The sequence below is a fragment of the Gastrolobium bilobum genome, unplaced genomic scaffold (genome assembly GCF_033153095.1).
Source record: "Gastrolobium bilobum isolate Gb01-03AN ecotype WA unplaced genomic scaffold, APGP_CSIRO_Gbil_v1 utg3480, whole genome shotgun sequence".
NCBI lineage: Eukaryota > Viridiplantae > Streptophyta > Magnoliopsida > Fabales > Fabaceae > Gastrolobium > Gastrolobium bilobum.
Window position 1 is genome coordinate 21,102 of NW_026898569.1, and position 21,097 is coordinate 42,198.

At 35.9% G+C, this 21,097-nt stretch overlaps 1 protein-coding gene across 2 annotated transcripts; it reads left to right on the forward strand.

Moving 5' to 3' along the window:
• Positions 1-12,288: 12,288 nt before the first annotated feature.
• Positions 12,289-20,316, forward strand: LOC133317441 (uncharacterized). 2 transcript variants are annotated; one of them, XM_061519308.1, is made up of 3 exons: positions 12,289-12,352; positions 12,753-13,106; positions 19,907-20,316. In XM_061519308.1, exons 2-3 carry the CDS (start codon positions 12,873-12,875, stop codon positions 20,063-20,065), a joined length of 393 nt encoding a protein of 130 aa, XP_061375292.1. In that variant the 5' UTR covers positions 12,289-12,352; positions 12,753-12,872; the 3' UTR covers positions 20,066-20,316. The 2 variants fall into 2 exon arrangements, with proteins under 2 accessions (XP_061375292.1, XP_061375291.1); XM_061519307.1 differs by lacking the exon at positions 12,289-12,352 and adding an exon at positions 12,563-12,613.
• The last annotated feature ends 781 nt before the right edge of the window (positions 20,317-21,097 follow it).

A 21,097-nucleotide genomic window follows, 5' to 3' on the forward strand; every position in this document is an offset into this window, starting at 1 on the left:
ACTTCATACAATATAATTTGACTGCATGTTGCATTTCAGATTTAGTTCGAAACTCCTGGTACAAATATAATGGATCCCCTAAATGCCAGCCACCTTGGAAGTCATCGTCGCCATACAATATCTCCGTCTCATCATTAGGGTGAGACCAATTAATGAAGGAATAATGTGGGCTTTCGTTCCAAAACGGCTCAATATCGGAACCTACGTCCAAATTCCAGGAGTTTTCTGTCAGTACGATTGATAACACAAATAGGAAATATTCATTTAAAAACTGTAATTTACTATCTTACCACTGCTAACAGGGTCAACACGGAGTGATGGCATCACCTGGGAACTCAAGTTTCCTGAACTAGTGTCAGCGTCAAAATTCCCCTCTACGTTTGTATCTGAGTTGTCACCCAGCGGAATAACACTCTCGGGTTCACCATCGTCTTCACTGTCCATATCCTCGTCATGCTCATCCTCATCCTCGTCTATTTCCCTTAGTGTTATCTGACTTAAGACAGGTGCAGGAGCAGATAAACCGACGACTTTGTCTTCTTGACTTTGACTTCTTTCATGCATAGGTGCAGATGAAGATTGACCACAGTCTATTTCAACATATATCTCAATAAAGTTTTGAAATTTTCGGTCCACAATTGCATCTATGACACATTCCACATCTTCATCGTCACATATATCATTACCAATGTAGAATATAGCATCTTTACCAACTGTAGACTCTACTCTGGCGATCATCCGTTGAACGCACTGGCTGCCTTGTAGCCCCAATTTTTGGTGAATCCTCCCCTTAAGCTCATTGTACGTGGTGCCACGTTTGATTTTCAACATTTTCGTTTTTCCTTCAAATTGAACACCGTTGGGGCCTTCATAATGCTTTCCGTCATAGTAAATCCTGGTAACATACATGTTTGGACTTGAGCTCATCTTACACACGAATTTGGGGGTAGGAATCAGATTTTAGGGTTTTGGGTTCGAATTTGGGGGAGACAAATCAGAAAATAAGGGAAATGACAATGATTTCACAATTACTATGCATTGGAGATGGTGGGATGAAATGGAAGGGTGATTGGAGGTCCCGTTGCTGATAAACAAGAGAAATAGGGGTTTTGATTTCGAAAATATTGCAAATGAGACCGAGAGAGGTCTGGATATAGGGTTTTTCGCGAATTTTAGTCGACTAAATAATGGCCTTAGTCGACTAAGAGTGCTCGACATTTAGTCGATCAAGGTGAATATTTAGTCGACTAAAATTCGTGTTTCTTGATTTCTGAATTTTGCTCATTTAGTCGATTAAAAGTGCAACTTGATCAACTAAAGGGGGGCAGGATGGTGGATAGTTCTGTGGAGGGGCAAATCGGTTATTAATTAATTAACGAGGGGTAAAAGGGTCAAAAGCCAACTTTTATTTTGCTTTACCAAATTTTTAATGAGGCTTTGCCACAATTTGTGAAGCATTTGTTTAGGGTATTTAAGTTTGTGAAGCACTGCGCTGATTAAGTCAAATTTTATAAATAAGTTTATTTATATAGAAAAAGATGTTAACACATTTGTATTCACAGCGGGAGGATGACCAATTTTGAGAAATTCTACCCCTAATTGCTTTTTGCAAGTGGCGAGTCAACAATATCTCTCAATTGATTCTTGCGCGGGTAACTTGAGATCAGTCTGCACAGGAGCACTTTTGTTGACTAGGATATCATCTTGAAAATATTTTTGTTCCATATCGTTAAATTTGTAGTTAACACAAACTAGAGGAAAATGAAAGTTCGCTTAGAGCCAGAACTTTCTTTTCTCTCCGCAATTGTCGCTTGTATGTCTCAAACTATTTCAAGGACCCCCTTGAAAAGTGGTTCAAATCATAGGGGCTAATGGCTATCACAGACAACGATGACTTGTTTACATTGTCATTGAGAACAAAGATACTCCCGAGGTGGCGTTTGGTTGAGAATTTTTTTTTTGAATAGTAGAGAAATGTAATAGATAGAGAAATGATTGGAAAGATGGATAAAGTGAGATAGGTAGAAAAATGTAAAAAAAAGTTGTTTGGTAGGGAAAAATTTTACTGGGAAAATTAGGTAAATTTTAGGAAATGTATGTTTGGTTGGAAGTGAGATATAGATGGGAAAACAATCTTAAATTACTAAAATAACTCTTATCTTAAATTATAAAAAAACCCCACACACTGAGAGCTTCGATTCGTGATGATGGCTTCTTCTTTGGTTGGTCCACTTCAACTTGCTTCACAGAATGGTTACAGAGTGTGGGAGGATCCATCTTTCATCAAGTTTATCTTTTGCAATTGAAAGTAAACGCTGAGACGATTACTTGTTTTGATTAAATTGTCTCTTGCGCTAATATGATACAACTGTTTCCCCTTTCGTTTATGTTTCTTCCGTATTTTTTGCTTTGATGTTTTCTCAAAGAATCAAGTGATGATGTTATGGCAACAACTTCATGGCAGGGAGTATTTGCTTGCTGGTGGTGATCATGAACAAACCGAGGAGATGAACAGCAAAAACTGACGAAGCACACAAACAGAGGAGATGAACAGCAAAAACCGAGTATCTGTGTTTTTACAAAATCCCATGGACGAAAACGGTTTTCAAACAGTACCAAAACCTATGATTTTGAGGAAAATTTAGAAACCTATGCATTTTGGATCACCAGCTTTTTGTGTGAATCCCTCTCAACCAAACATTGCTATCCTAGAATCCTTCTCTCAGAAACCTATACAAATTTGGGAAAGACCCCATCCAAACACCACCCAAGGGCCAATCAACTAGAATCAGGGTTCTCTTTTCAACTGCAGACAATCTTTACTGTTTAAAATAAAATAAAATAGTTTTCCAAAAAAAATAATAATAATAAAATAAAATATTTTAAAAAATCATACTGTTAGATAATAACTGTAACACCCTACAGGCTACAGCTGATGGTCCTGGTCTCTATCAATAACATGGAAGTTGCAATTTGTTTCCTTATTTTTCTCTGAAACACGTACCTTCATGATCTCTTAAAAAATTTAATATATAAATTGTAGAAAAGTATTTGTTATTTTAAATGACATAAATTTATATCACTTTAAAAAAGAGACAGACACAAAATAATATTTTTATTTAAAATTTAAATTAAAAAAATTACTCGTTTTCTCCCTCCATGATTTTCATTTCTTGTATCTATTTCTATTCTAAAATTACATAATTTATATCATTTAAAATAACAAACATCGTAACCATAAATTATTTTAGACCATTTAAAAAAAGCTATAACGAGATTTATACATTATTCAGTAGCTTACGCAAGAGTCTATCAAGTAATTTGTATAGATAAAAATTGTCAAATAGACTGTGTGTTTGAATTTTATTTTTAAAAATAATTTTTAAATTTTTAGATTAAAAAACAAAAAAAATCTATTCGATAACATTGTTTTATAAAAATTATATTTAGTTTTTAGTTTTTAGAATTAAATTTAACTAATATACTTTTTTTTTTGTAAACTTCAACTAATATACTTTAGTTGTTTGTATTGTGTGTTTTGACTTTTTGTTTTTAAAATAAAAAAATACAGAAAATACTCATTTCATTAATTATTCTACAAAATAATTATAAGAAGAAAAAAACAGAATCAAACATACCAAGTTACTCTTTCAATTTTTTGTTACAACTTCAAACGAAACCGACAAAAATTGATTTAACTTGCTTTATACAATATTTTGTAAATATTGCACCTTTGTAGAGTCAAGTGGCCCCATCGCTCCTTGAACAATATTATTAAAATTGGCCTGGTTATTGACCCGGTCGAGGGATTGAATCATTGGGTTACTGGTTCAACCAGTGAGTCACTGGTTTAACCGCATGACCTGATAATTATATGTAATTTTATAATTTATATTAAAAAATTATAAACATACTCAAATATCTAAAAAATAATATATATTTCAAATATTTTAATATAAAAAAATAATAAATCACATATTATTATCTAATAAAAGATCAAATACAAATATAATGATCGTGATACGGGACTTTAAGTTCAGAAAATGACATCTCTAATTATAAATCAAATCAAAATTTTCTGGATAGCGAATAATTGAGATAATATTAGTGTTGTAGGTACATAACTTATGTAAGTCAATAAGTCAAAAAATATTCAAATATGTCCATTATGATTTTTTTTTTTTGAAAAAAAAAATCATAATGAACATATTTTTTTGGGACCAGGCCGGGTCACCTGTTAACCGATCGAGTCACCGGTTTTTATGAAAACCGATCGGGTCGGACTGGGTCACACCAGTTCTAATGCATGGCCGGTCCGTTGCTTCAACCGGACCGGTTATATGATCGATTTATCGGTTCCCGGATTGAACTAGCTAGATCGGTCAGTGTAAGGTAGGAGGGAGTGTAAATTTTTTTTCCACTTATTATTGATTATTTAATTTGGTTTGAACCAGCAAAATTAAAGGTGCAAGTTTCTTTATCAAGTTTTTCACGATAATTGTATATTCAAAACTCAAACTCAATATTACTAATTAATATGTTAATATGGAACAATCCTTGCAAATTGATTCACTGTCTTTGGTTGTGAAATAGATTTTCTCATTTATTATTTATTATGATCATATCTTATGAAAAAATATTAACTATTTATAAATAAATTAACGTTGATAAAAGATGAGAGAGAAAAGGTATTAGCATAAGCGTAAGCGGATTAATTCTCAATGTATGTGATGCTTAATAATAATAACAATAATAATATAACATTAGAATTACAATTTATAACGATAACTTAGACGCTTGGGTTGCTCTAGTCGTTAAGAAAGTTTGGTTTTCAAGACTTAAAATTTGAGTTTGAACTTAACGTCAGTATTTAAGAGATTTAATTTTGCTTAATACAAAGTAAATTATGCATCTTAAAATTTTTCTCCAAATGAAAGTAAATTTCTTTATGACATAAGTTAAAAGAATAATTAGTATGTTTTATTTTATTAAATCATTCCAATACAACATTAACAACGTCTTTATTCCAAATTAATTGAGGATTAAATCATTTCAATAACTTAAAAAATTATTAAATGCTTTTTAAAATTTTAAAATATTAAATACTCTATTTTTTAATTCCTTAACGTGTTGTAAGGAATATATTAACTACACCCAAAAAATAGATTGAACTTTGCAGTTTCCTAGATAGCAATTTCATAAATTAAACATAGGCAAAAAAAAACTGTCAATCAAAGTGGACCCTCGTGAGAAAGATGGGCCAGCTAACATTTCTTGTGTATTATCTTTGAAAGTTAAAACCACTTTCGTTTTTAAGAGACGCAATGTTGTAATTTCGAATATGCTTATCTTTATACGGGATAGGTTATTCTCTCTACTCCCACTTTGCGTACTTTAACCTACCTCTTTCGTTACCGTTCAATTACAGTCTAATCCAACTGTCCATATTTACAAAATAAATAAACTATTTTCCCCTTTCTTTCTCCTCAATTTCTCCGGTGTTCATCCTCTCTCCTCCCCTTTTTCTTTGAATTTATTTTCTGGTTGCTGAATTTGTTGATTATTTTGCAGAATATATTTTTTTAAATTTCAGTTTGGTCCATATCTTCAAATTTCTTTTTTTAAATACGATTTTTCATGTTTTGCTTCTTTAGGAAAAGTACCAACCAGAAATTTGCAGTTTCTGAGAAAGAGTTCAATTGGTTCAAGTAAATGTTTCTTCAAATGAATTCACCCATGTCCTTGAGGATTATGAAAATGAATGTTGTTAGTAATAATTTGGTATCGAACTAACTTTCATTTGAATCAATTGAGTTGCCTTTATAGGCATTACAATAACTGTTATACATTTGAATACAAACTTATCTACAACTATACTATCTTATCTTTTACTTAACAAACTCATCAGAGAAAACAAACTAAACAAATAAGATATTCTGCAACAGCTAACAACTACTAAATATCTAACGGCTAGATGACTGTTACAAACAGCCTACTAATTGCAATAGTTAAGCTAACGACTTGATGACTTTGATGACTGTTACAATCCTTGCTAACAGTTTGAGCCTACTAGTCCAATATCCTTGCCAACACTCCCCTTCAAGTTGGAGCATGGAGACAAGAAATGCCCAACTTGGGAAGAAATGTAAGAAAGGATGTCTTGCCCAATGCTTTAGTGAAAATGTCAGCAAGTTGTGAATGAGATCGAATGTAAGCAGTGCGGATGGTGTTGGCTAGGAGATGCTCACGCACAAAGTGACAATCTAACTCAATATGTTTGGTCCTTTCATGGAAGACAGGATTGGCAGCTATATGCATTGCTGCTTGATTATCACAAAATAATTCCATTGGTTCAGTTTGATCAACACCCAAGGAGGCGAGGAAAGACTTTAACCATATGAGCTCTGCTGTAGTTGCAGCCATTGACCTATACTCTGCCTCTGCGGAAGAGCGTGACACAGTCAATTGTTTCTTTGTCTTCCACGATATAGGTGAGGTGCCTAGCATAATAAAAAAACCAGATACAGATCGGCGCGTCAAAGGACAACTTGCCCAATCTGAATCACAATATGCATGAATTTTGAGATCACTCGCACTAGGTAAAAGAATTCCTTGGCCGGGGTTAAGCTTGAGATACCATAATACCCGTATAGCTGCATCATAGTGTGCTTCCTTTGGCGACTGCATGAACTGGGATAGAATGTGTACGACGTAACTGAGATCCGGACGGGTTATAGTGAGATAAACAAGTTTTCCAACAATCCTGCGATAACGCGCAGGGTCACCAAATTCAGGACCATCATCAAGAGCAAGGCGATGGTTTTGTTCCATAGGAGAATGAGCTGGTCGACAATCAGTCAAACCTGTGTCACGCAAAATATCTAATGCATACTTCCTTTGGCATAGAAATATCCCATCCTTGTTCCTTGCTATTTCTATTCCCAAAAAATACTTTAACGTGCCTAGGTCCTTGATTTTGAAGCAATGATTAAGGTAGGTCTTTACCTCTTGGCAAGCTTGGTGGTCGTTCCCGGCAAGAACGATATCATCAACATAGATAAGTAAGGCAAGAAAAGTAGAGCCACGTTGTAATGTAAACAAGGTGTAATCCGCATGTGATTGAACAAATCCATAAGCTTGAAGTGATGAACTCAGCTTTGCGAACCAGTTCCTTGGGGATTGTCGTAGCCCGTATAATGATTTCTGAAGACGACAAACTTTATTCTCATAACCTGAACTGAAGCCTGGCGGAAGTCGCATATAGACTTCCTCGTCAAGATCACCATTAAGGAATGCATTGTGTACATCCATTTGATGAAGCTCCCACCCTTTTGCGACAACAACAGCCAAGAGAGTTCTAACGCTCACCATTTTTGCTACAGGAGCGAAAGTTTCAGTGAAATTCTCACCTGGAATTTGACGATTCCCAGCAATAACTAGCCGTGCCTTATACCTCTCAATACTGCCATTAGAATGGTACTTGATCTTATAGACCCACTTACATGGAAGTGCATGTTTTCCAAACGGCAAGTTGGTAATACGCCAAGTTTTATTTTCCTCAAGAGCACGTATTTCAGTACTCATGGCATCCATCCATTCCTTACTCTTCATTGCCTCCTTAAAAGAACAGGGTTCAGATCTTGCATCAATAGCTGCAACAAAGGCTTGATGTTGATTAGAGAATTTAGTTAACGTGACATAATTATGTATTGGATATCGCATACCTGAGATGGGAGTAGGTGAGGTGATATCGTGACTTTGTGCATGTGTTTCCGCCAAGTTACATTGAGATTCACTAAGATATTGAGGCAGCTTACGGACACGTGTAGGACGTGATGCTCCCCTTTCCTCATGAGCTGCAAGTATTGGTGTTGTTGGAATTACATCAAGAGGACTAGGCTCTGGTGTGCTCCCCCTTTCCTGCAATGGTTCTTGGTCTGTCTCTGTGGTACCTTCAAGAGAAATGGTAGCTTCATCATCCTCATTGTCAGCAAAAAAACCAGCCACTGGTCTTTCATCAAAAGGCATTGTCAAAGGAAGTTGAGGAGGAGAGGAAGTGACTGATGTTATAGCAAAAGGGAATTCTGTTTCGCAAAACTGCACATCTCTTGACACAAAATATTCATTTGTCTCAAGATCATAAACTTTCCACCCCTTTTGTCCATAAGGATACCCTACAAAGACACATCTCCTTGAGCGCAGACTAAACTTATCTGTGGGTTTGGGTTGTGTAGTGGCGTAGCACAAACACCCAAATACTTTTAAATTGCTATAGTTGGCTGCATTGCCATGAATGAGCTCATGTGGAGTCTTTCCACCAAGGACCTTAGAGGGCGTTCTGTTGATGAGGTGTGCTGCAGTTAATACACTTTCTCCCCAAAATTCGATTGGCATATGAGCTTGGAACAACAAAGCTCGTGACACATTCAATATATGTCTATGTTTGCGTTCGACTCTCCCATTTTGCTGTGGAGTATACACACACGAAGTCTGATGGAGAATACCTTTCTCACGGAAAAGCTCAAGCATATTTTTAGACTTAAACTCAGTTCCATTGTCTGAACGAATGATTTTTACTGATTTACCAAATTGATTGTGCACCATAAGAAGGAACCTGCGCATTTTCTCATAAGTTTCACTCTTCTCGCTCATTAGACAAACCCACACTGAACGGCTAAAATCATCAACTATCGTTAAAAAATAATGAGCACCAGAATGAGAAGAAGTACGATAAGGTCCCCATATATCACAATGAAGAAGTTCAAAACAATCATTGCTATGATGATTACTGACAGAAAACATAGTTCTAGTTTGCTTGGCCCGACAGCACACATCACAGGCCTTATTATCTACACTATCAAATTTAAATTTTGCGACAAAAGGAATCATTGAAACAGCTTCAAGAGAGGCATGACCCATCCGTTTATGCCATAGCTCTAGAGATTCATGGGATCGAACTGCAAACGCTGCTGTTTGGTTCTGCCGAAACACATACACTCCGTCTTTGAGATCACCCAACCCAATCACCATCTTCAGCTTGCGGTCCTGCAAAACAAAATTCTCATTAGTAAACAACACATCTTCTTCTTGTTGTTGCACCAATTGAGACACAGAGATCAGATTGCATCTCAGATTGGGTACAAATAATACATCAGATAAAAGAAAATGTGGATTGAGTGCAACAGTTCCTTTCTTTATGGCATGTGTTACGGCTCCATTAGATAGCCCTACTGCAAGTGATTCAATATTTTTAACATTCTCCAACAGTTCAAGTGAGCCAGTCATGTGACGAGACGCACCATTATCAATGAGCCAATCATAAGAAACAACGTTACCAGATAATTTTTCAGCAGGAGGATGAGGTTTATCCACCAATGAAAGCAAGCGCGTCACCACGTCTGTCACAACTTCTGGAGTTAGAGCAGAAAAGGCAGCAACATGTTCCTGTGACTCCTTAGTTGTTGCAGCATTTGCACTATTTTGTGCAGTGTGAAAGTTGTTAGAGTTTAGATGACTTCGTCCTCCTGCAAAGCGCCCACGTCCTCGCCCCCTGCCACCTCCACGATTGGGATAGCCAAAAGTTTGCCAACATTTAGATGATTCATGGTTAGTCTTTCCACAATGGCGGCAAGGTACACGCTCAGCGAACTTCTCCATCCCTGTAGGTGCTACAGTTTGTGCAGCACAACCTATGACATCAGCTCTTTCATTTTGTGTACGAATTATGGAACGATGTGTTTCCTCCTGTGTGACAATGGCATAAATCTTGTTCAGTGATGGGAGTGGTGTGGTATTCAATATCTGTGTGCGTAGGTGCCCGAATGTGGCTTCATCGAGTCCCATAAGAAACTGGTATACTCTATCGTTCTCCTTCTCTTCCTCTACTTCTTTTGCATATGCGCATGTATCTCCACAAGTACAAGACTTGTACACTTTACTCCCTTCAAGCTCGTCCCATACGGCTCGCATTTTTGTGTAATACGCTCCCACACTGCTACCTTGTTGTTTAATTGCAGACAAACTTGCTTTAAGCTGATATACTCTTGGAGCATTTGCAACTGAGTAACGCTCTTTTAAGTCGTCCCAGAGGTCCTTGACATTATCAAAACACTTGATGAATGGCTGGAGCGTAGGATCAATAGTGTTGTGTATCCAACCATTAATCATTGAGTTACACATCTCCCATGCATTCCACTCTTCAGTGTCATTCTTTCTGGCGTCTTCACAGACCCTGTAATGAACCCCAATTTGTTTTTGGCCTTGAGTGCGTTTTTCATGAGCTTAGCCCAATTCTCGTAATTGGCTTCACCTTTTAGCATCACTGTTGTCAACAAAATCCCGGGATTATCAGACCCTCCCAGATAGAAAGGAGAGCCATGATCCGAGATTATTTTTGTTTTGCTACTTCCCTCCTTAGCCATTCTCAACTGACCAAGCTTTCGCACTTGACGTAAGGCACTCACTCAGAGTTTCAATTTTGCGGAAGTGTTTAACAGAGATCGTGCTCTGATACCATAATAATTTGGTATCGAACTAACTTTCATTTGAATCAATTGAGTTGCCTTTATAGGCATTACAATAGTTGTTATACATTTGAATACAAACTTATCTACAACTATACTATCTTATCTTTTACTTAACAAACTCATCAGAGAAAACAAAATAAACAAATAAAATATTCTGCAACAGCTAACAACTACTAAATATCTAACGGCTAGATGACTGTTACAAACAGCCTACTAATTGCAATAGTTAAGCTAACGACTTGATGACTTTGATGACTGTTACAATCCTTGCTAACAGCTTGAGCCTACTAGTCCAATATCCTTGCTAACAGTTAGGGAAGCACTTTAATTTCCTTAAACCCATAATAATGTTCATATTGGTATTACCGTTTTGCTGAAAAATCGACAATCTTCCACAATTTTAGATCTTGTTGATAATAAACCATCCTCTGATCCACAATTTCCTTTGATCTCTCTAGTGATAGCAAGATAGAACAAACTGAAACTAAATCAAATTCACAAGTAGATATGAGTGAGTCTAATTCAGAGAATTTCTCAATGACCAAGGATGTGAATGGCATGGAAACTTCTGATGGGGCAGTTTCTAATTCACATGAACCCATGACTTCAGCGATAATTTAAGAAGCTACACTGTCGTGCGTTCATCTGGCGGCAGAGTTCAACGATAATGGTAAAAAAAAAAAAATAGGTACAGCTGAAAGGAGAGGAGAGAGAAAAAGTGTGGAAGGAATTGAGAAGAAAGAAATAGTTTATTTATTTTGTAAATATGGATCGTTGAATTAGACTGTAATCGAACGGTCATGAAAGGGGTAGATAAAAGTAGGCAAAGTGGGAGTAGTTAGAATAACCTATCCCTCTTTATATACATTATTCTACATTTGTTTTATTTTAATTATGATTAATTTTATCCCTATATTTACATTTTAATTTTGTTACCTATCTTATATGTGAGGTAATGTATTGATAAAAATTTTCCCCTCCTTATAAACTATCTCGGTTAATGTTTTAAAATTTGATTCAAAAATTAAACTACCAAAACTCATAGATGATTGTTCATTGATTTAATAAATTAAATTTATAATTCAACTATAACTAATTTTTAATTAAGTCAGATAATATTAAATCATTTAACTCAACTAATTAAATTTTTAATTGAATAATAATTATATTGCAATTAAGTTAGATAATATATATCAGAAAAATATTTCTGCAGTTATTACAGATAAGTTATTTGCATTTACTTCCAAAACGACGTCGTTTTGGAATTGAAAAATTATAATTATAAAGACTATAATAATCCTGAAATAAATTAAAATTACAAAAATATCATGATTTTCGTCCAAAACAACATCGTATTGAGCTTATTGTAGATAACTTATCTGCAGTAACTGCAGAAAAAGTGAACAATATGCAGTCACTGCAGAAAAAGTGAACAATATATATATATATAGGTAAATCATTTGACACCAGTGTCAAGTTTAAAGTTTGACACCTTGTCTGACAGTCATTAGATAAAAAAGATCAATAACTCTAATTTGTAAGGTATACGATAGTTTTGATATTTATATATAACCGATTCCCTATGTAGTACGTAGTATATTGATTTCTAGTCTCTGTCACACGACCTTGTCAACACGCAAGAAAGACAAGAGTAACAAATGCATCGAAAGTAACAACGCAAAAACAAAGACCAAACCCAACAATTACATTGAACACTCGACAATGATCAAGGTTGTTAAAATTTAATGTCTTCAATTAATGTGAAAATGGCAACGAGAGTTGGTACACTTTGTCGAATTTTCTGCTCATGTTAGGATTTTGGTTTGGTACTTTTTCTTTCTTTGTTCATACTTTAAGCTTTTTGTAATATGTATTCAAAAAAAAAAAAAAGCTTTTTGTAATAAAAAATTAATATAAAACTTCTGTGTCTATAAATTTATTTATTTTTAAATTTTAATAAAATTTCACTTATGCAATGTTTTTATAAAGAAACTGCGTAAAATTTTTAAGTTCATGTATTTTAACAAGATCTCACCAACTGAAGTTATGTAACACAATTACTCAGCTTCACAGTCTACACTTAACGAGTAAACACAACACTTTTGAACTTTTAATCTTAGTCTTCATATACTCATTCCATTCAATCATATTGTACATGTTCTTCTTCTCTCTCTTGTGCTTTTTCTTTTCTTTTCATTGTTTTCCATTTTACAAACCCAAGTGCAGAAGATAGTTGCCATTGCTTTTAGCAGATTGGTGACCATAATCAGCTGCTGAAGAGCAAGAGAAGAAAAGGGTTCATTGGAGAGGGATGAGAGAGTGAGTTAAGGGAACATACAGCAACACATGGAAGAAGCAGAGAAGGAACTGGAGAGAAGAAGCAAGTTTCTTAACAGTTTGATACAAAAGAAGAAAGCCATAGAACAACAAGGGCAGCATGATAGCCTTAACGTTCGTGTCAGAGCATGTGACATGCCTCTCCCTTTGCAGAAACATGCCTTCCACTGTGCACGTGACCACCTCGATTCTATGCCTGCCAAGAAGCTTGACAGTAAACTTGTGGCTCTGGCCCTTAAGAAGGTCACTTTTTTTTCTTTAATCTAATGGGAAAGTTTTCTTTTTCAAAATCTGTTTCTGGGTTCTGATCTTTGACACATAATACAAAGTCTGCATTTTTTGTTTGGATGCTTTTAGTGTTATGTGAAATGTTCAGATATTGGAAATGTTATGTTATCAGTTGTCAGTATGTCTTGGATGGAGCTAAAATTTAGTGTCTTTATCTGTCCTTTATTCCTTATTTAATTTAAAGTTTAATTTTACCTCGTTGATTTGCCCAGCTCAAGTTTCATTGTTAAATTAAAAAAAAAAAATCTAGCATAATCAGGGGATTAAGGATAACCAAATTTATATGCTGATTTTGATCTTGGGTTAGGTTAATTGGGTGTACATCAATGGAATGAGTCTAATTGCTTTCTGCTTCAGTCAGCCAGCTGGAACTAAGTTTGTTTCTGTTTCTTTGTCTTTCTTGATGGTGATTTTTTCTTCTTATATTTATGCTTATCACTTCCACTGCCAACAGGATGTTGCAAGCACACATGGTAAAATGCTTGGTTGTGTTTTGTTGAGTAGACTTCCTTTGCCTATAAACCATTAATGTAGTCTCATCCATCAGCTTAAGCTTTTGGGGTGAAATGGTTCTTTAGATGGTATCAGAGCTTCGGTGTCACGGGTTCGATCATCACCGCCCCCAATTTAATCAATAATTAATTATGTCTTGTAGAGTTTCTTAGCACAGGTAGGTGAGGTAGGTGAGCCTGTGCATTATCCACCCTTCAAGCTTAGTGGCTTCTCGTGTGAAGGGGCATGTTAGAGAATAGTATAAACCATTAATGTAGCTTCACCCATAAACTTAAGCTTTTGGGGTGAAATGATTCCTTATACAATGCAATTCCATTCTTCATAGTCTTATGATTTTTAGAATAGGAATAAGTTATACTTACTATCATTTTTTCTTACTACAAATTTTATTATTGTTGGATTAAAATAAAATCAACGGTTACAATTCTTATGATTTTTAGAATATTACTTCCTTATTTCTTGGTTCTTAAGATTCTTAGTTACAATATTTTTTTTGAATTCTATGCTGTATCTTGCTGAAAAGAGTGATTTTTAAATACTCATTGTGTTGATGGAGAGAGATTCTTTTCAATTGCAAACTTCTGATTGAACTCTTTACTTTGATCCTACAGTCTATATATTCTTTCTGGCTTTCTGCTCTATCCAGACCACAAAGTACTCTAAACAATCCTCGGGAAGAATCTGAGCATATATCCGTGCTTCTAGGTGGTGTTTGGTTGGGAGCTTTTTAGAGGATATCTATGTTTCTCAAGTATGGTTTTTAGAAATACCATGTTTGTTTCAACGTTTTTCACCAAAAACCCATCTATCCAATTTGCCTGGATTTATGAGAAAGATAGATATCCGCACTGTTTAGAAACCCAATTTGAAGGTGGGATTTTTCGGAAAACCGGTTATCTGGCTTTTAATGCACTGTTGATTTCATAAAGTTACCTAATTTTCCCAGTAAAGTTTTTCCCCACCAAACAATTTTTTTTTTACATTTTTCTACCTATCTCACTTTATCTATCTTTCCATTCATTTCTCTATCTATCTCATTTCCCTACTATTCCAAAAAAATTTCCTGAACCAAACACCCCCCTAAAGTTTTATGGTAGTTTCCATGGATTTTTCTGTTGCTTCCGGCTCACCTTCCTTCTCAAGTGCACCAAGAGCACACATTCCAAGCTTGCAAAAACCCCTACTTTATTATAGCATTTTCTGGTACATATAATTCACTAATAATTGAAATTTCACTTCTGTTTGCCATCTGAACCTCAAGATATTAATATAATGTGAATTATTGTAATAGGGGTATGCTGATAAACAATGTAGCAGGATTCCAGAATTGAAGCAAAGTCCTTCAAACCTGTTTCTTTTTGTCTCCTTCTCCTGTCCTTTCCTGGGTTCCCATTATGGATTTGAGCATAGACAGCTGATCTTGAGTTATAAAACATAGTAAATATTAAGAAAAGGACACCAATCAAAGCATAGAGGTCTTATCTTGTTTGCAGTATTTGTTGGGAATGGAACGAGGGAGCCCAAAACCCTTTGCAAAGGGTACATCCACCAATGGGCCAAATGACAAACCATAATAAGTGGGCCGACACCACATCTTAACCCAAAACCTTAAGGCTGCAGGTTTAATGGGTCTTTCATACTTATATGGTCATCACTTGGTCTATGTCTAGTCTATGTGGTACTTCTTTACAACTCATACTTGATTATTTTCAACATCCTCCCTCAAGTGTGAGGCCCAATATCATTCTTACTCTAAGGTCAACTTCTGCGGAAGTCTTTTTTTTTTCTCTTTCAAATATTAGGGTCACACTAGCCTTCTGCAGAGGCCTTCCAAACACACTTGGCCCAGCCCAGATCATTGGCTCTGATACCCCTGTTGGGAAATTCGTTCCCTCAAACTCCAATGTCAAGCGGGTCCAAGGGAAGCCCGTGGCGGGAGCCACCACCAATGAGCTAAGGCTACACCAACCGCAGCAAGTGGATCCGACACCATGTCTCAACCCAAATATCCTGTTAGAGGTGCTATTGCTGTTATTCAGATGAGTTCAAACAGATTGTTTCCATTAAAGATTGAAGGAATCCAATCTAGTTTAATGGCTGAAATGAAAGATCCTTCATGGTTGTGGCATTTTCGCTATGGCCATTTGAGCTTTGGTGGGTTGAAGACACTCCAACAGAAAAAGATGGCTGAGCAGGAAAATCGCGGAGGTCGTGGTCGTGGACGAAGAGGTCGTGGCGGCAGACGCAGTCAACCTACCGATGGTGATTATTATCCTGATGCGAGAGATGCTGAAATTGAGGAAAAGGACAGACGGATCCAAGAACTCGAACAACTGCTTGCAGAGGCACAGTTGCACGAGTTAGATGAAGGATGGGAATCTAAAAGATCATCTCATCAGGAGGAAAGGAGATTATGGAACCGAAACCAGGAGCGACGAGGACGAAGTCAACCTGGAAATCAATCTTTTTTTGCTAATATTGAGGTGAAGATTGAGATCCCAGAATTCGAAGGCACTACTCATCCAGATGAGTTTATCGACGGGTCACACACCGTCGAAAAGATCTTTGACATCATAGACTTGACAGAAGAATTATCTCTTCCAGGCCATTGACCGTTCTATCTTGGAAACCATTCTTTCCAAAGAAACTTCCAAGGATATTTGGGACTCCATGAAAAAGAAGTATCAAGGCTCTGCAAGAGCAAAGAGGCAGCAGCTTCAAGCTTTACGCTCGGAATTCGAAACACTTCGAATGAAGTCGGGAGAATCAATTGCAGATTATTTCTCTCGCGTGATGACCATTGTCAATAAAATGCGAATTCATGGAGGCAGGACAGAAGAAATAACTGTCATAGAAAAAATTCTTCGATCATTAACAGCAAAATTTAACTTTGTTGTTTGTGCTATAGAAGAATCTAAAGATATAGATGATTTGTCACTTGATGAATTGCAGAGCTCATTGGTGGTGCATGAACAGAAGTTCAAACAAGAAGACACAGATGAGCAAGCATTAAAGGCTTCTACCGATACTCGTTCCAACAATTTTCAAGGAATGGGTAGAGGCAAAGGTAGAGACAGAGGCAGAGGCAGAGGAAGGTCCACTAATTTCAGAGCCAATAATGATCAATTTCAAGGCAGAGGCAGAGGAGGAGCCCCTGATAAATACAAGGTAGAATGTTTCAGGTGTCATAAATTTGGTCATTATCAATCTGAATGTTATACTAAGCTGCCAAATAGCAAAGAAAAAGGAGAAAGTTCAAACTTTGCAGAAAAGGAGGAAGGTGAAACCTTATTGATGGTTGCTAAAGATGAAAAGCAAATTGAGCCAGATGTTTGGTATGTGGATACTGGCTGTAGCAACCACATGAGTGGTAGTAAGTCTTATTTCTCTCATCTGAATGAAAATTCTCAATCTACTGTGAGTTTTGGTGATCATTCTACTGTGAAAGTAATGGGAAAAGGTGACATTAAAATAAAAACCAAGAATGGTTTTTGTGGAAACAATATCTAATGTATTGTATGTTCCTGATTTGAAAAGTAATTTATTGAGTGCTGGCCAATTACAAGAAAAGGGTTATGTGATCACTATTAAAAATGGTGTTTGTGAAATATATGATTCTGTTAGAGGTGCTATTGCTGTTATTCAGATGAGTTCAAACAGATTGTTTCCATTAAAGATTGAAGGAATCCAATCTAGTTTAATGGTTGAAATGAAAAATCCTTCATGGTTGTGGCATTTTCGCTATGGCCATTTGAGCTTTGGTGGGTTGAAGACACTCCAACAGAAAAATATGGTGACAGGCCTCCCTCAAATCACAATTCCTCATTCCTTAGTATGTGAAGAGTGTGTTGTTAGCAAACAACATCGTTCTGAATTTGCAAAAGGGAACTCATGGAGAGCAAAGGGAATTTTGCAATTGGTGCATTCAGACATTTGTGGTCCAATAAATCCAATTTCTAATGGAGGTAAAAAATATTTAATTACCTTCATTGATGATTTTTCTAGAAAAACGTGGGTTTATTTTTTACAGGAAAAGTCAGAAGCTTTCTCTACATTTAAAAATTTCAAAGCTCGTGTGGAGAATGAGACAGGAAGGATGATTCAGACACTTCGCACAGATCGTGGTGGTGAATATTGCTCAAAAGAATTTGAAGCTTTTTGTGAAGAACATGGCATCCGAAAAGAGCTTACAACTGCGTATACACCACAACAAAATGGTGTATCAGAGAGGAAGAATAGAACCATCCTCAATATGGTTAGAAGCTTGTTGGTAAGAGGAAGAGTTCCAAAGACGTTTTGGCCAGAAGCAGTAAACTGGTGTATTCATGTCTTGAACAGAAGTCCAACCTTTGCAGTTCGAAATATGACGCCAGAAGAGGCTTGGAGTGGGAGAAAACCAAATGTGGATCACTTTAGAATTTTTGGATGCATTGCATATGCTCATGTCCCGGAACAGAAAAGAAAAAAACTTGATGACAAGGCTGAAAAATGTGTCTTTCTAGGTGTAAGTGATACATCTAAAGCATATAAATTATTTAATCCACTGACGAAAAAATTGTGGTTAGCAGGGATGTTGTTTTTGATGAAGAAAACACTTGGGATTGGAATATGCAGCAGCCTACCGAAGTTCTTTGTGATATTGATTCTGAACAAGAGCAAATTTCAGCATCTAGTATGCCTGAAAATTCGTCTATTGCAACTTCTTCATCTAGTCAATCCTCACCAATAGTAGTTGGAGTTAACGAAGAAGAAACTCAATCTCTTCGTCGTGTTAGAAGAAGGCCTGCTTGGATGGAAGATTATGATTATGAGGTAACTGGAATTGAAGATCCAATTACTCACTTTGCTTTGATACCACTGTTGGGAATGGAATGAGGGAGCCCAAAACCCTTTGCAAAGGGTACATCCACCAATGGGCCAAATGACAAACCATAATAAGTGAGCCGACACCACATCTTAACCCAAAACCTTAAGGCTGCAGGTTTATGGGTCTTTCATACTTATATGGTCATCACTTGGTCTATGTCTAGTCTATGTGGTACTTCTTTACAACTCATACTTGATTATTTTCAACAGTATTGGACTTCCTTCGGTCATAATTTTCTCTTCTTTTCCCAAAATATTTTTGTCTTCTTACTTATAAAAGGTATGGGTGGTCAACCCTATGCAATAGATAAAAAATGGACGGAATGTCCTCACTAGGCCGCCATACAGAGAAAGCTCCTTGCAATGGTGCTTACCACCTCTTATTAATGATCCCAAAAAACTAGACAAGTGTGATAAAGTAAAACTATCCAAACAGTGTCTTATCATCAATTTGAAAGACCAAAAGCAAGAGTATGCTTGTGCTTGGGATTAAATTTTTCACTTTGGAATGTGACAATTATATCATGTTATCAATTATCACTAGAAATATTTGCTTGCAGTAGAAAAATAGAGTGTAAATAAGGGAGTTTAATCCACAGAACAGATCCTGCATGAATTTTATTATTTATCCTCGTTTAGTCATATTAAAATTATAAGGTTTTACCAAAGGGGTTTTGATTCTGCTTAAGTAAGGTCTTGGATTCAAGTTCTTGTGAATGCAAAAAATTCTCTTTGGGAGAACTATCCCCACCATAATGTGGATGTTCCCGGCTCGAACAGGATTGTCTCTCTTGTTATCCCAAAAAAAAATTAAAAGGTTTTGGGCATGTCATGATGAAAATACTGTTACTATTTGTTGTCTTTGGAGAAAATGTGCATGCATATAAAGGGGTGGATTGAAGTGTTGGAACTGGTCTTTGCATTGATTTGGTCAAGAATGCCCTGGTTTTGCATGCTACATGGGTTCTATAGCTATTTCTATACTATACAGATCAACTTGAAAGCAGAACTTGGATCACAAGTGAGTCCAAATTGCATGTTTCTGTTCACAGCTGATCATAGAAAATCGAAGAGCATGATGACATGTAAAAGCTGTGCAAACCTATTTGCTGCAGTTCACACGTAGGCATATATGTATAAAAAGATGAACATGGGTAACCATTCTTATGAGTATGCTAAAGTTTGCATCACTCTTTTTATTATGAGTCTCCATGTATTTAAGTATGGAGGGAAACTGAAAAGTATGTTTATTAGGCATGCGGACTCATTTCTAAACTCAAAGTGACTTTGGTGAACATTTGTACCTGTTTTCTAAATTTTGTTACCTCGTATGAACAACTTGGATGATTAATGATAAAAACTTTCTGGTGTTACAGGAATTTGATTCTACTTATGGTCCAGCTTGGCACTGCATTGTGGGTACTAGCTTCGGTTCATATGTTACACATTCTCATGGTGGTTTTTTGTACTTTTCCATTGATAAGGTTTCTATCCTTCTCTTCAAGACTGCTGTTCAACCATTGGACCATTCATAACTTCCACAACTATGAGCTATGCCTAATTGGGAAAATCAACATCAACATCAACAACACCTTTATCCCAAATTAATTGAGGTCGGTGGTAGATGAACCCAAATGATGGGAAAATAAGTTTAAAAAATTTAAACCAACTGATATGTAATATTACAAATTGAAACATTTAAAGACACTTATATTCTGTGATATATTCAATGCAATTTGTTTTGGATTTTTCGTCTGGAGGAGAGCATTTTGAATAAATAATTTGTTGTGGCAAGTCACAAGATATTCTTATTGTTCAGCTCAGATGAAGATTTTACATAATTATCAGTCTGATGACAAAATATTTTTATAGTTGATTCTTTTGTACATTAATTTGTGTTTTATGGAGCCTATGTACATTGCAATCATTGGTTAAATATTTAAATATATGAAGTTTTCAAAAATCACATAATTTTTCCCACTATTAGAAGACATCCAGCACTGTGAAATCAACTATAAAATGACTGGACATGTGCCAGTTTTCTCTTTCCTCCTAGAGTTGTATCACTTTCTGCTAGTCATTGATGCTCAGTTCTTGCCATTCTTTGTTATCTATCTGAAATCTGCAATTGTTAGTGTTTAAGGAAATTTATTATTTCTTGTATCCTTTTGTTTTGGGAAAGGGATGGTAACAGAAACCCAAAATAATTATGATCGAGTCAGAAAATTTTATAAAAAGAGCAAAATTATTAGGTATATTTTTACTTATAAGTTATGATTATTTACATAATATATATATATACACACACACACTGACACACTCATAACTAAAAACTTGTATAATCTTTTAGGCGAAGGGGAGGGAGAAATTATTTGTATGTTGAAAAAAATAAAAATGATATACACAGCTAAAGTCATCAATACAGCTTATTATGAAATGGACCTGGTGTGTGCACACTAAAATCATGGTTTTCTTACTGAAAAAATCAAGGCATCATGAAAGAGTCACAAATTTGACAAACTTTCTGGACCATATCAACATCATAACAAGCATTTCAATGGATTTTC

Excerpts from the sequence above, each read along its gene's own strand:
- LOC133317441 (XM_061519308.1), top strand. The coding sequence starts at position 12,873 with ATGGAAGAAGCAGAGAAGGAACTGGAGAGAAGAAGCAAGTTTCTTAAC. Across the intron at positions 13,107-19,906 it reads TGGCTCTGGCCCTTAAGAAG|GAATTTGATTCTACTTATGG; the intron begins GTCACTTTTTTT and ends CTGGTGTTACAG.